General features: G+C 44.9%; 1 protein-coding gene across 2 annotated transcripts in view; it reads right to left on the bottom strand.

Moving 5' to 3' along the window:
• Nucleotides 1-15370, bottom strand: part of roraa (RAR-related orphan receptor A, paralog a) — a 146505-nt gene that overhangs the window by 43149 nt on the left and 87986 nt on the right. For both annotated transcript variants that reach the window (XM_057051583.1, XM_057051584.1), the window contains exon 2: nt 9250-9279. In XM_057051583.1, coding sequence (XP_056907563.1) covers nt 9250-9279 — 30 coding nt within the window. The remainder of the gene's footprint in view (nt 1-9249; nt 9280-15370) is intronic.

Here is a 15370-nt window from a genome sequence, read left to right as displayed (position 1 = left end):
GAGAAGTGGATTGCGAGGCCATTCCCTTCTTTCTCTGGGCACTTCAAAAACTGTTTAGCCATCGGAACATTTAGATGTGGTTACTTAATTGATTGCTAAACTCATGAACAACAACAGGCATTTTCCAAAAGGCTGCTGGACATCATATAAATGTCAGTTTATTCAGTTCTAAAAGATGAAATAGAGAAAGCAGATCATTTGAACCAATGGAGGGCTATAGCACACGTCTCCCCAAGCAGGTTTTCAATGGATCAATAGAAATCAGATTTCCTGATGAATTGCGCTGCATCGCTTTTGTGCAAGGCTGCCATTGGGAAGAGAAAGGAAAGGGATAGGAGGATGGAGAGGGAAGGAAGGAACGAGGAGAGGAGATTATCGCAGACATTGCAGCCTGTGTGAGAGGCTTAGCCTGGCTAGGCAGGGAGGTGGAACCCTGTGAATTCTAATGAACTGGCAAGACTCCCCCCAACACCACCTCCATCTCTGCGCCATGAGGACGACATGAGGGAGAAGGAGGAGGTGATTAGGAAGATACAGCCTCTCCATGGCAAAGCAAACAGAGCAGGTCATTTTCCATGTGATAATTATAGCTATAACCAGGCATGAGGGATTGGTAATGGACCTGCTTATTCTTCATGCCCTGCAAAAGCAACCACCGCGCCTGTCAAAGGGAAAAGCATGATGATGTGTTTTTTTTGCTATCGGTGGGGTGACTCTGGTAAGAGTCGCAGTGCCTGTTTGAAAAGGGCAGCAGGGGAACTTGGCCTTTGAGGGAGAAGTTAACGAATGAACTTCATTATTGAGGAGCATACCAGGGAGACCCCCCGGAGTGCGTGATGTATTACCTGGCGTCAAACTTCCACACTCCCCCAACATCACCAATAAAGCCCGACATGAGCCGTAGGGGAGGCAGGCGTGTAAACTAAAATAGTTAACCTCCTGGCTGGAGGAGGCTAGAAGACAACAAACACACAGCGGTATAGACGTGCACCGGCGACGCTACTTTCCATGTGGTGGCATCGATTTTAAAGGCAGCAACTGAGTCAAGTTGATTTTTCCTGCCGCTCAGTGTTTAACTATACTCACTGTATGGATGGCAACACACATTGACCCTAACCATCCCAACTTTACCCCCAACCCTCACACTAACCTCAACCTTAAAATCATGCCTTAACCCTCAAACAGTCTTTTGAGGTTGTGAAGACCATCCAAAATGTCCTCACTTTGCTACTAGAATTAATACTTTAGAACTTAAAATGTAATAAGTACATACACAAGCTGTTCTTGTGTCAGAGTCCATGAATACTGTGAAAAGGTGATTGAGGTTTATACCTGATACGCATGAGTGCTCTACTGAAGGGACTCTGGGCTCCTTGCGATTGAGGAAGCTCTTCGGGCTATCTGTGATGTGTTAGTTTCCTCCCCTTCCCCTCTACCAGGTCTGTGTGGAGTTTATGGTGGACAGGACGAAGGAGCTCTTTTACCGAGTGCACCCTCAACACTTTTACTCTTGACTTATGAGGATGCCATGGGTGCGGGGGAGTGATTCATCACTAGGCGTGCTCCTCCTGCACCCTCACACATTAGTAATGCGGTCCGCTGAGGAGGAGTCCTGTCATCAGTCTGTACCTGGACCCTCTGAACAAGGTAGGTCAACAGGAGGCAGCGGCAGCTGGCCCACTTTTAGTCTTTCACAGCACCTTAAAGTTTCCTCCAGATTTGCCACAAAAGAGCCTGACAAGAGGACTGAGACCAGCCCGGTCAAGGGGAGACACTAACTTGGAGAGGTTTTTTTTTGTATTTGCTCTTTGACATGAGTAACTCTCTTACATACACAGCATTAAATCGTGGAATAGTATCTTCATTCAAATATGACCGTACAGCAGGAAACAAGAAGAAAAGCATTGAAAAAGGACTCAGATTGGGTAAAAAGTTATCTGAAAAGCCCCAGGGAATTCAATCATAAGACTCGAGCCGACTGTAATGCGGCTGCAACAAATAAGTGGCAAACACTTGATGATCAGTTCTTTCATAAAATACAGAGCCACTTTAAGTCAGTGTAAGCCTTTGACCTTAACATCGCAGGTAATGCACATTTAAATACCTACCTCAGTATTCATGTTTGTCATTTTACTTGCGAAGATTAGGTGTAAAAAGGCTATTTGAAACCAAAACACAGGATTAAGGGATAATGCTGCTCTGTGTCTTGTGAGTCGACCTTGATTCTGTAATCCAGCACAATACTGGAGAACAGCACATTTCTCTCTCCACTACGTTCAACGCTCTCAGTGCAAAACTGCTCATTCTGATGTGGTAAAAAAAAAAATGGCGCCACGCCAAAAGAGAGCGTAATCTGAATTAAGTGGAATTCATTGAAATACAGCTGTAAAAGCTGAAATAGTATAACAAGATAGGTGCAGTAAAGAATATCGACAGCAGCTTTGGACTGATTACGCGCAGTAAGGAGGTTATGAGAAATTATAGGCTGACATAGAAGAGAGGGGGAAATAATCAGAGTAAACAGATACATTCAAATTACATTCAGAGATCTTTTCTTTATTGGCCACGGTGAGAAATGACGAACTAACCGACAGTCAGCCACGCTGGTTCCACGAAGTGTAACACTTAGAGGCGCCAATTTAGCAAGAGACTAACCACGTGGCAACGACTGTCTTCGACAGTAACCACAAAATCACAGAGGCTCACATCACCTGACTAATACACATACGTGTTCGCTCTTCCCTCGGCTTTATTTTCCTGACTGCGTCTCTCCCGGTTCTTGTTTTTTCCCTTTCCCTTCACCCTGATGCAGACACAGTAGAATATAAAGCCGCCTTTGATGTCTGAGATCCCATAATGCTGAGCAGTAGAAATCCGCACGCCTGTTATCCGCAGAATCTTAATGATGACGGCAAACTTCACAATGGGTTAACCGCGTCTCTCTGTTCTCGCGCCGCATCCCCACAGAAACACAAATTAATAGCAAAGAGGGGGGAAAACAGCATTCCTCTAATAAAGCAGATTCAACAAAATGCTCAAAATGCGATCAGCACAAATGTCAGCGCGGGATGTCACCGGCGGCTTTTGTGAGCGCTCCTGCTTTCTTTTCCACGGGTGCAACTTTGTTTTCAAGTTTCCGAGATTTGCATTATTTGTTGAAACTCATCCCCTGTACAGACTTTCAGAATTAACTTTAAACACAGTATGTTTGTGTTTCTGTGATTAGCAGCATTGATTTTGAAATGGTGCTCGTTGGAAACTTCCAAAGGATTTTATTATGGGGGACATTTTACTCGTTGCATGGTTTATTCAACAACATTCTCCTGAATAATTCAGGAATTGAATTATATATGTTAATTCTACCCGCCTTTATTCATGCACGGTATTACATCAGAAATTCCATATCTGTAGAACCCCAGAACAGAACATGTCTCACAATAGTTTCTTTTTTTGACGCTGCTGCTGCTGCTGAGTATAATTTGTCTTGAACGTCGGAGAGTCATGAAGAAATCACAGTTAGGCGTTATGGCAATACCACCACACACCTTAAAATGATGCAGTCTTCAAATACTACAAAGCTCATCCCAAAAAGGAAAAAAAAAGATCTGAAACTGCATATATGAATGTTCTCCATGGCTGTAAAAGCTGTACTGCACGCTATTATTCTGCCCTGACCTCAGAGATGTGGACGCTGAGCACAAGAGGACACTTGCTACAACTGAGGAACTTGGTGATGGCACAAGGACATTTAATTATGGCCCCCATCTTCAAACTGGCCCATCAGCATCAGTCAGGATCATATCTGGAGGAGCTCCATGACCTCCGCCTCTGTCACCCTCCATGAATCAAACCTTTCATTACACGCTGACACTTTTGTCCTGTGCTGAATGCGTGTACGCCATGGGAAAGTGACGAGGCATCGGGAACCTGAAGAGTGATGGATAACCCGCTCTTGTGCAAAGGCTGGCAGTCAGTGTGCTGCGGTGGGCGAGGGGTGGGGGGGTGGGGGGGGGGACCTGGCCGTGACTTCCCGGCCATGCCAACCGCTTCGCCTGGCAGATGCCTTCGTCTCAGCGCTGCCTCCCGTCCCTGATCCCCGTCCCAACCCCCCTCACCTGAGGTGGCGGACAGCCTGGAGAAGAGAAATCACCCACGGCAGATGGGGCCACTTACGCTGGCTGGCCCATCCAAGCATTGTGTCCTTGTCACATGTCACTTACTCTTGTTTTGTGGTTGAAACACTTCAAGACAGAACCTTTCAGTTGTGGGTGAGACACAAAAAAAGAGAAGGGGGTGAGGAAAAGCTGACATAGCCTCTCTTCGCTCCAGCTCGAAATTCTCTGAAAGGGCTGGCATCAAGAGAAGAACAAGATTAAGGGCCAACAAAAGCAGAGCACCCCCCCACACACACAAAAAAAGGCTGCCATGCACCCCTATGGTTCCCCTCACCACTTTTCTCCTTATAAAACACTCTGGGCCCCCAGGAGGAGATAAAAAGAAGCGTCCTTCCCCACAGAAATGTATGCAAAGAAAGTGCGCGTACAAAGGCCATTAATTTTACAAAATGGCAGACAAGAAGCTTTCAGTGAAAAACTGAGGCCCTGGCATATTGTGTTGGATTGGAAGAAGTACGGCAGCAGAGGAAAAATGGAGAAAAATCACGCTGGCCTGGTTTACGACAAATAGATAGCTCTATTGATTTCCCTTTTACAGTGACTGTCCATCCCTCACTGTTGTGATTACACTGACCTATTTCAGAAAAAAAAAAAATAGCCATCTATTATAGATTAAACCAAACTGCCCTTAAAGAAAATGCTCCCTTTTTTCTGGCACAAACAAATAGAGTAAGATGAAACATAACTAGTACAGAGGGAGAAAAAGACTTTGTCAATTTAGGTGTTCAATGTTGGTTTGGGAGGAGGGAAAAACAATGAGTTCCAGTAGCATGCTGGGAAACAAATAACCTTCCACAGAAAGGCTGCTCTTAGTGGGGCCCTGCACTGACAATTGCAATTTAAAGGGAAACAAGAAAGAAAAGGCAACAAGATTAAATGATGGCAATGTAACTCAAATAATACTTAGACAGAATAATCCCACTTTTACAAGCTTGTAATAATATTTAGCAAGAAGCACAGAGTGTAAGCCATTAAATAATAATATAATGTACTTTATGTGCTTACTGTATTTTGTGTACTCTAATACGGCACATTTTGGTGCTGTATGCTTTGTGCTGCTGGTGCCTCGGCGCCTGTGTGCGCTCCACTCCGTCTGTGCTCGGCTGTCTCTCTCCGTGTTGCTCAGGGGACTCTGGCTGGCTGATCTTCATTATCAGCCATAGCTTAACAATGTACTGGATGCACTTCCCACATGAGTGCAACTAACAAATCCCAGCAGAGCTGAATCAAGGCAACAATGTGATGAAATACCTTCAAACGGCCACTGAGCGTGCAACACTCAGCTATGCAGAGACAACTCGTGCGGCCCCGGGCGATTCCACAGGAGTGCGCCTGTTGCCAAGCAAAATTAGACAGCAACTGGGACATATTATTCTCCTAAATTGGCAAAGTACAGTCCTATTAAGAACCATAAATCTCATCTTTGATTAACTGAAAATTACTCAACAGGATTATGACAGAACTCGTAAATCAGAGCGGGATCTGCCGTGTTCCTCGGAGAAGAAAGACTTGTCACCATCGCGCATTTACACACAGACAATTAATGAAATTAATAACACGATTGGTGTATTTTTCCAAACGTACACCAGATTCATATTTGAGAAAGATTTCAGAGGAGTAAAGCTGTGAAATCTATCATCTCGGGCTTTATAACTTTAAAGGAGTCTCAATGACTGATGACTAATTTCACAGTTATTCTGTGCCGGCGTAGACAAACCTAAATCATCTAGCTCCTTAGGAGCTGATTGGCTGACTGGTGTCTGAGTGCGGATCTCCTGATGGGAGAAACTCAATACAAGTGGCTCGCAAACAAATGGAGACGCTATGGCAAAGCCATGTTTCTCAATCAGTGTAAGGAGTCTGTCACCAGAATTGAGATAAATTCAGTGTGGAAATATTGGGGCTGTGGGAGAATTCCTTATCCGTCCCATTTCCTATTTTTCAGAAGTGTTTGAGCTGCTGCTTACTCATGCTATCCTAATGCACACACTGATATTTTACATATGATAAACACTTACAAGGCAAAATCAAATAGAGTTATATTAATTTAACTCAAATTACGGATGGCGTTTTCTCATAGTGGCAAACCGAGCTATGAAAAGCACAAAAAGCATGGAGAGAGAGAGAGAGAGAGAGAGAGAGAGAGAGAGAGAGAGAGAGAGAGAGAGAGAGAGAGAGAGAGAGAGAGAGAGAGAGAGAGAGAGAGAGAGATGTAAACAGGAGATCTGTTTTGTTGAACATCCTGGTTGGAGGTACGTGCGTGTGCTATTTGTAACAGAACAGCAAACGGCCAATGTTAGATTAGAGGTGAGATGTCTAATTCAGTAAACCAGCAGCATTATCTGATCCTCCACTCCACACACAGAGGGGTGTGTGTGTGTGTGTGTGTGTGTGGGGGGGGGGGGGGGTATGTGTGTGCTCATGCCTCCAAATTAAAGTAAGTCATAATAAGATGAATAAAATAAAAAGTGTGTTCTCCCAGCATTCAATGTTGCATAGGCACAAAAACTAACATGGGGTGTGTCAAGCAAAAATGGACCCTGGATGGGTCCATTCCAGACAATGATATACTACCTTCCAAGCTTCCCTTTATAACCTTATTAGTTGGTTTATTCCTGTTAGCATACACATTTATTTCACACTGGCAATATTCATCCGGTTGACACATTTATTGACTCGACATTGTCATTTATTACATTTATTATTTCTGTAGTCTGAGTCATATGTCTTGTCTGGATGTCTGTTGCACATATGGGCACAAAGTGAGAAGAAAGCCATTTTAACCTGTGTAATATTCGACATTGCCAGAAAATGATCATATTTATATATTTGTGCATGCTCAAAATGATCACAATATCCGGTTTTGCTGCTGTGTAATGTGGTCCGTAACTACTCATGGTATTATTTTAGGTTGTTTTACTCTGGTTACCCTGGTTACCAAACACTATCTTTGTCATCTTATATGCTTCAATTACATAAAGTCTTTGCATGGTTTTCCACTTATAATGTCTCTAAATCGTGCTCCAAATTTGAGATTTAAAAGGGGAAGTGATGTAGGGCCTGTCCATAGGTCCTGTCAGGCCTTTTTGAAGCAGCTACTTTTAAAGTGCCGCCAAATGCTACTCAAATTCAAGATAACAGAGCATGCATGAAACGGTTGGAGAAATGTACAGGAAAACCACAGCTGAATTCTTGCTGAGAAAAACAGCTTTAGCAGAACGAGTTGGCGTGGGGCAGCCCCTTAGCTACAAAAAGGACGGGGAGATGGGGCATGGGGGCGTGCAGGCAGACAGTGGAACTATGAGTCCTTATAATAGCTAAAATAGAAACGAGAGGCGTCGTCATTGGCGCAGGCACGAGACACAAGGATCTGTTTTCATTTAGAATTCTTCACCTCCTGATGGCTCAATGATTAGTCCAGTCAGGTGGGTGAAGGGAGGGGGGGTGGAAGAGAAGAGGAGAGGAGAGGAGTGGAGAGCGGTGTGCCAGGGAACAGCTGCCCCTGTAATTTATATTGATGAGGGGACAGACATGGCAGGGAGCTTCCAGCAGTTTGATCACTCAGGCAGAGTGGGGAATTAGTCGGAGGCGCGGCCCATCCCTGCGGCCCGGGTTGGACCGGGAAGACCTTCTGAACACACACACGCAGACACTTTTAAATGTTTCAGCCCTTAAAACAGGAATAGATCCGCACGCTAACCATGCAGGGCACCCTGATCTCCCTCATTATTAAACCAGCAGGCTGGGGGGGAAAAGGCCCTCCCTCCAGATTTTCAATGACCATTAACTGGCCCTTGAACATCTTCCTGTGCACACAGCTTTGACATGGTTGTACACCCTCTTCCTGTCTGCCAGGCACGGCAATCAACCACTTGTTAAGGGGCTATACTTTGATTTTCTCGTATGGACAAGATTTGAATATTTCTCACTGAAATGAGACAGTGTAGTCCACTCGTTGCCCAGGGCTTTGAACCTAAGACTCTTAAATCATGCTCTTTGATTTGAGCCCCCTTCCGGTGTAGAGGTGCTTAGTGCTGCACTAATTAAGATGGAGGGTGGATGGTGGGTGAGCATTTCTCTTCCACCTTGAAGTTCTCGCAAATATGAACAAGCAGACACAAAAGGAGGCACGCCGTCGCCTGGGTACAGGTAAATAGCTTAGCATACATCACGCAATTGTTTTGACAAGGCTGTTTGGAAGAGGTAGAGCTGTCTGCCGTAGACTCCTGTATCCTCTGCCCTCCTGTCTGATGTAAGAAAGCCGGGATTTTATAGTCTGAAGCGCAGCTTCTCCGACCGCTCAGAAACAGAAAAGCCCTCTGGCCGTCCCCCTCCACAAATTTCATCAGACTGATCAAAATGAAAGGATAGCCTTCAGGGGTAGGTTTTTTTTTCTCTCCACACAGTAGGCTATGAACGCATGCGGGCAGACACACTAGTACAAAACACAAAAAACCTTTTAACATGCCTTTTTGATTGCACTTCAGACGTGTCAAAATACAGTACAAATCTGCTGGAAATTATTGATTTCTACAGGTTTTCCTCTTCATCAATTCTTCATGAGCGCAGTAAAACTGAAAAGGCAGCGGTCGGAAAAGGCAACGTCTGCGTACTGTCAAAGTGCACAAAGGCGCGTTGGACGAGACATGTCACATTGCATAGTCGGATCTTTCAATTTTAGTGATTTAGGCTGTACAGTGTAAACTGTGTGTAGTTAATGGAGCCTCAGAGGTCACAAACCACAACACGGCACCACATCCGTGTTCAGTTGCAGAGTCTTGCAGAAGAGAGCGGTGCTTCACCACAGTGCATGCTTCAACTGTGTAGGTTCATCAGCTATACAGCTGCATAACTCCCAATTTATATTCTAATACTGTCTCCAATACAATTAAATGTATTGAATAATGATGACGATGCATTTATATAGTCATTGTTGGCACTTTAGTGCAAACAGAAACAACAAGATGATCTGTTCTTAGGTCCACTTAATGTCTGGAATCTTAGATATACATGATATTATGCACAGTATTGTCGAATTAAACAAACACAACAGAATAAAAAAGCATGTACTCACAGGTATGTGTCTTCTTTGTTACTGAGATACCTGTGGAGAGAGAGAAAGTATGTTTTTATAAAGATTACATACACATACAGTATGTAACATGTGCTGCATGCCATAGTCCAAGGTCACTGATGTCCAGGTCGCTGTCTGACCTGCAGCCTTGCCAATGGCTGCTAATTCTAATGTGTTGGGCAGCTGTGGTGGTTGAGCCTGAACCGATGACTAATGCTGTGACCCATGGGCAGGACGAGGGCATTTGGACATCAATGTTAATACATTTGTGCTTTGTTAAAAAACTAAATACAAAGGAATTTTAATGAAAGCTCTGAATGTGCATGCTACAATGTAATCTGTGCACATACTTTAGCAGTAAAAGTAAACGTCTACACATGTAAGGAGAGAAACATTATCATTTTTAAAGTGAAACCACAGAAATGAGTATAATTCATTTGATTCTATCGCTCAATTACCGGTAAAATAAAAATTAGCACGAATCAACAGTCACATTTGCAAGCGGCTCTCAGACTGGGCTGTGTGAGTGAGGCCTGGCCGAGGCGGGGACAGACCACCTCTACTCATTTTGCCCCTGTGGGTGTCGGCTCGTGGAATGAACCACTTTGATCTGTGCTGCTGCTCCTGCTCCTTCTCCCGACCGCAGCGTTGCTTCAGTGCCCCAGGAGCCTGACGTGGTCGGGCGCACAGTCAGCCACCGTACCCGTCGGCCAGCCGGATGCTCATGCAGGGCGATGGTACACTAATAGATCCCACTTGTCATGCGGAAGCAATGGCTAATTTTTCTACTGCTTGGGTTTCAAATTCGGGGTCAGCACAGCTGACAGGATTCAATAGCTTGGTAAAAAATGTCGAGATAACAATGTTTCCGACATGTTTTAAGGGAACAAGTCAAAGAGCAATCAGGGGGAAAACAAATAAGCCCTTCAGCCCCCTATAGACATACACCCAGAAACACATTAGTCAAATCTACTCAGCCAAAAGAGAGAAAATCTGCAAAAGAGTCTAAAATTGTTGCCCTGCTCAGGGCCAAAAGCTTCTGCTCTGGCCAGCATGATAAAAATTTTCACTTTTCTGTACATTTTTTAAATTGTTATTGTTATAAATATGAAAATGTGAGACAGAAAATTTTCTTTACAAGCTGAAGACTGTAACAGATGGTTCTCTGCTTTTCACATCAGGTAATTCTTTGCATGCAACCTGATGGAAAACACCTGGAGCGACAGCGGCAGTTGCTTTTAAATGGATTCCAGATCCTGAATAAATCATTGAAACCTCAACTTTCCAAAAAAAGGGAAACATGTAACTTTAATAGGTTCAAACAATTATATTACAGTACACATGAATGATATGATTCTGCATCTCAGATTGATACGATGACCACTAAATCATTAAAAACTATCTCCATTATGTTATTTACAGCAAAGGCTCATTTGGCCTGTTGCTATGCAGGTTAGAGGAATCGGAGGGGGGCTGGTCAGTGGGCCCACTTCCTCCCTGTGTGTCATTCAGAGCCCTGTGATTGGAGGTGGCAAGGAGACGGGGGCCACGAAGCCAATGACTGAGTCACGCAGTGAGGAAGAAGGAGTTGGCTCTGGGCACTGATGTTGGCAATGGCTGCCAGCTCACGTCTTCTTCACTGGGTGGCAGGTTCAGAGGTCGGCGTGGAGGTGAAGCTCTCCTTGATCAAAAAAACGCTCCAAACACAACATGTGGACCGCCGCTTGTGAAAGACAGTCTGCTTTCAGCTTTAAAGCCCGTCATCTGCAGGATATTGCAACATTACCGTTTTTTCACAGCTGAAGGAGGAACAGTTGTCAGCACACGGCCTTTGATCAGATACGGTATCCCTTGCATCGGTAAACAATGCAGCACATGTTCTCGTGAGACCCGGCCTACACGACAGAGGAAGACAGACACTGTGCAGGCGACTGGAGGTTAACCTCTACCACATCTATCTGCACAGAAGGTGGAGGGTGGTGGGGGGTGCACATCCTGTAAACATGCCACTTAAACAGGAGCAGTGTGAGTCTGGAGTTTGGCAGCCACAGCGCTACAGCCGGCTGTGGAGCACTGCGCCATCACAAGCGACTCAAAGTGACAGTGCTGTAATGAAGTCTGAGACACGCGGCGGGCTGTACGTCATAATTTCAGGTTCCTTAAAGCTTGACAGGGAATGATTATCATGGATGGTTATTGTCACCCTGCCTCCCTGGGAGACGAGCCGCGCTCTGAGGTTGTTGCACCGTGACATTCAAAGTTACAGTCTCCTTCATATAATGGAGCTGTCCTCTCAACGCGCTAATGGGAGCGATCCATTTAACCTGTGCCAGAAACACACAGACGAGGAAGTTCCTAATGCGAGGCCTCTCCCGTGGGGACGTCACACTCCCCCCCTGGCTGCTCCCTTCCTGCTGCTTGATTCATTGACTGGCGCTCCTCACTTATCCTCATTCACTGTTCAGTCTGGGGAGACAGCGAGGCTCGCTTCCCCGCCAGCCGCTCCACACGCCACCGCTGCATGCCTGCCGCACACAAGGACACAGCCGGAGTAGCAGACCAGGATGCAGTAGACCTGGAGTGGGCTCAGCATAGGATGGGATGGACACCTACTGGAATTACAGCCTTTCTAGGCCATTGTTACCATGCCGTGCTTTGGTAACAAATTAACCAAACAACAACGGGAAGGTTGGGTTGTCTGAGTGTTGGCAACAGATGACAAAGGCAGGATTCACCTGCGGTTCCTTTGCTAATGAGGAAGCTGTGGCCATCTTAAGAAAGACAGATGCAGACACGTTTAGCAGTCCATCTTCTGACACATCCCACTAAAAGATTGCACCAACATTATCAAGAGGAAGGAATTAGAAACAATGAGTATGTTTCTCTCATATACCATCACCAAGCTCCAAAGGGATTCTCAATTTTGCAAGAAACACATCCGACTGTGATTCGCTGTGTTGCTCTCATGGAGAGAGATATTGAAAGTTAGGAAGGCTAATAGTTTTGTTTGTTTGCCTTGGAAATTTATGCCTTTATTGTATAAATTACCTCAAGGAAAGGGCTGTAGATTTAAGATTTAAAGACACGTTTACATCAAGGTTCTAAGTATGGACGCCTTTGTGAAGGCCAAGTTTCATACACAAAGTCATTTAAACAATCTCCCCCTTCGCAGTGACACACTTAGCCTTATTAGCTATTATACAGTTATAAACTATATGTGCAAAAAATTAAATGATTAAAAAAGCACAATGATTCTAATCATCTGCCCCCTAATATACTAAAACACTAATCCACGGAGAGGCCAACTCTCTGGGGACGCTCAAGAGAAAAATGACTTCTCTGTCTCCAGGCACTGTTATTTCTGGTCATTTCTAATTGGCTTTAACTAAAAGCAACCACTTCGAGACTCCACAGGTTATCTGATGCATCGCTATGGAATTGTCTGCAAATAGAAGATATACATCCAAATTAGTTTTAGAGGACACCACAACTGTCTTTCAGAAGACAAAAGGAGAAAGGGCAGAAAAAATTAAAAGCATACACGCCACACTGAGAAAGACAAGGACCTGAGAGATCCCCGCAGAGAAGGTCTGTTATGAGGGGAAGATCACAGGAGTCCCAGCTGACTTCCAGTCAGTCACCTTGCCCCTTACGAATGTCGCTCGGGTTTTATGTACAGAGTTTCCCCGCCCCGCGCAGTTCTGCATTGCTGGGCCCGCCAGTCTCCAGGTGAGTCCTGAGCGCTGTTTCGTGGCTCGTGAATTATACATTGCGACAGAGGAATCGACGTGGCCCAGGAGGGCCGAGAAACAGCAGGCATGGCTTGGAGGCAGATTGAAAACTCCGCCGAAATTTTAATTGTACCACAGGGAATGCTGCGATAACATCTATTATTTTTATTGCCCTCCCTCTTGTCTTACCTTATTGGGAAGACGGGCTCACCTATTCAGGATCTTTAATGATCCGACGCCTAAAACGGAAACCTGACATAAACCGCTGTGATAATTGCAGCTCATGTTAGTCTACTAATATTTATTATTAACGCGGTCCCACTGTGCTTGGTGTTTATTTGGCATGTGGTCAGATTTACAGACAAAAAACCCAGGAAACATGTAAAGCAAAACAGCAGGAAATACGACTTCATAGTTGTTTTCTTGTGCGGTTTAATGCAGTTCACCAGGATGGCTCTGATCCCAGCTTCAGTAGTATTACGCAGAGATTCTCCTCTGAGCGTGAGCTGGTCCCGAAGGGCCTGAACGGATGCAGGAAGGCCCTGAGCGCTGGTCAACGAGGCCAGGAGCACGGACAGGCCTCTGCATGCTCGCTACACTGCCCGTTTTCATCTTTACAGCAGTTTACTGGAAACCTAAAGCCCATCATCATTAAGACAAAACGCAGCGAGCAGACCACGCTGGCTTATTTTACTGCTGCCGACCTACACCAGTATGTCATACATGTCGCTGGGCTTGAAGTGTTGCCTTAAAGTGCATAATTACATAAAAAGCAACATCGTTTCCATACAGAGACTGCAGATTCCTCTTCAGAAAACATTGTAATTGCAACGCTCAGGTTGAAATCTAAAAAGGGGTTATAATTACCTAAAGCTTCTGATCCACGCGTACTTTTACAAAAACACATCAGAAGAGTATTACTCTCGACAGAGCTGTGCCCACTTGGTCCTGCATATTCAGGAGAGCTTGAATATTCAAAACCGTTGCTTTAGCTAAAATCTCGAAACCTCACTGTGCATGAAATTGTTTGTGTTCCTTTTCCGTTTTCTTCTGCATGTCTGCTTGCATGTGTGTTTCCGACAGATGATTCATAGCCCATTTACTTCAGGAAATTACGGTGGTGTGTCCCTACATTGCAGAAGCTAGCTGCCTTTTTGCCAGACAAAGTGTTGGTCAGTATTCATCTCTAAACTCACTGCGTTTTATAGCAGCAAGTACAACAATAAAGTAGCCATAAGAAGGCAGAGTTGGGAAGCCAGAGTTGTCACATCTGTCCGTCTCTCAGTTTACCATCTACTCAAAATTGCTGGTATAATCACCATGTGTGTGTTAGACTGATGACAATCTAACAACGGCTAATATCATCCCTTCAAAATGCTGACTCAGGCACATATTGGAACCCTTTCATTACCATCACTCATTTAGACTCATTTTACTAGAGCAGGCGCTTGTCTAATGAACAAGGGTCTGTGGGGAAGGATCATTGTGTGTGTGTGTTGGAAGTCAAGGTCCCACAACAGTGGACTCATGGCTCTGCTGATAAGGACTTGGCTCTAATTGCTCAAAAGGGAAGGAGCTGCAACCCCATCAGGTCTGGTCTTAGCACTTGCCAATAAGCCAAACTGCCCCTCTGAAGCCTCCCATGTAATGAAAACTTCCTCTGAGATGAATTATATGTCTGTCAACCCACTAATTAATATCACAGACCTGTCTTATTTGCCTACCCACAGCATTGCGCAGCAATAGACTGACGGAGGCTGGAGGTGTTGCCAGGCACTGGAAAGCAGAAAGGAAGGAAAAGTAAAGGCAGATTATCAAGCTGCTGCGATTCACTGCAGTCATGGTCTGCACTTAGTGCAGCATCTATTTTTCATGTATTTCATAATTAAAACCTGTGAGTTCTGTAAGCCCTCCATGCTCCATGCAGATCAAAGGTAGTCCTATTAGCGGGGAGTTCATCAGAAGAGCCACTCTTCCATTTCCAGGCAACAGAGCCATGCTTAAAGCACAAATACTCTGTAATTACACACATGTGTGATATTGGGACAGCATTGGAGCTGGACTATGATTAATAGAACACAGATCACAGTTTCCTCTTCCTTTTTCAAAGCTAACACAACAGAGGACTTTACACTCGAGGATAACTAATCCGTTGCAGATAAAGAGGTTGATGAAAGACTGAATACATTTCACACGCTGCCTCTTGTGGCGCAGGTGGAGTGCGCTCCAGTTCGTCGGCTTCTCCCTCCCATTTACATTCTCTATGTAAATGTAATCGGAGGATAACACAGGATAAAGCTCCGCAGAGCAGAGGCGCGATGCCTCCCATCTGTGAGGACAGAAGAGTGCAAACCTGCCTCACGCGGTGCAATCAGCAGAATGACTTGTGT

This window comes from Takifugu flavidus, chromosome 13 (assembly GCF_003711565.1).
Source record: "Takifugu flavidus isolate HTHZ2018 chromosome 13, ASM371156v2, whole genome shotgun sequence".
Lineage (NCBI taxonomy): Eukaryota > Metazoa > Chordata > Actinopteri > Tetraodontiformes > Tetraodontidae > Takifugu > Takifugu flavidus.
Note: the sequence above shows the minus strand (reverse complement) of the source record. Positions and strands in the feature narration are given on the sequence as shown.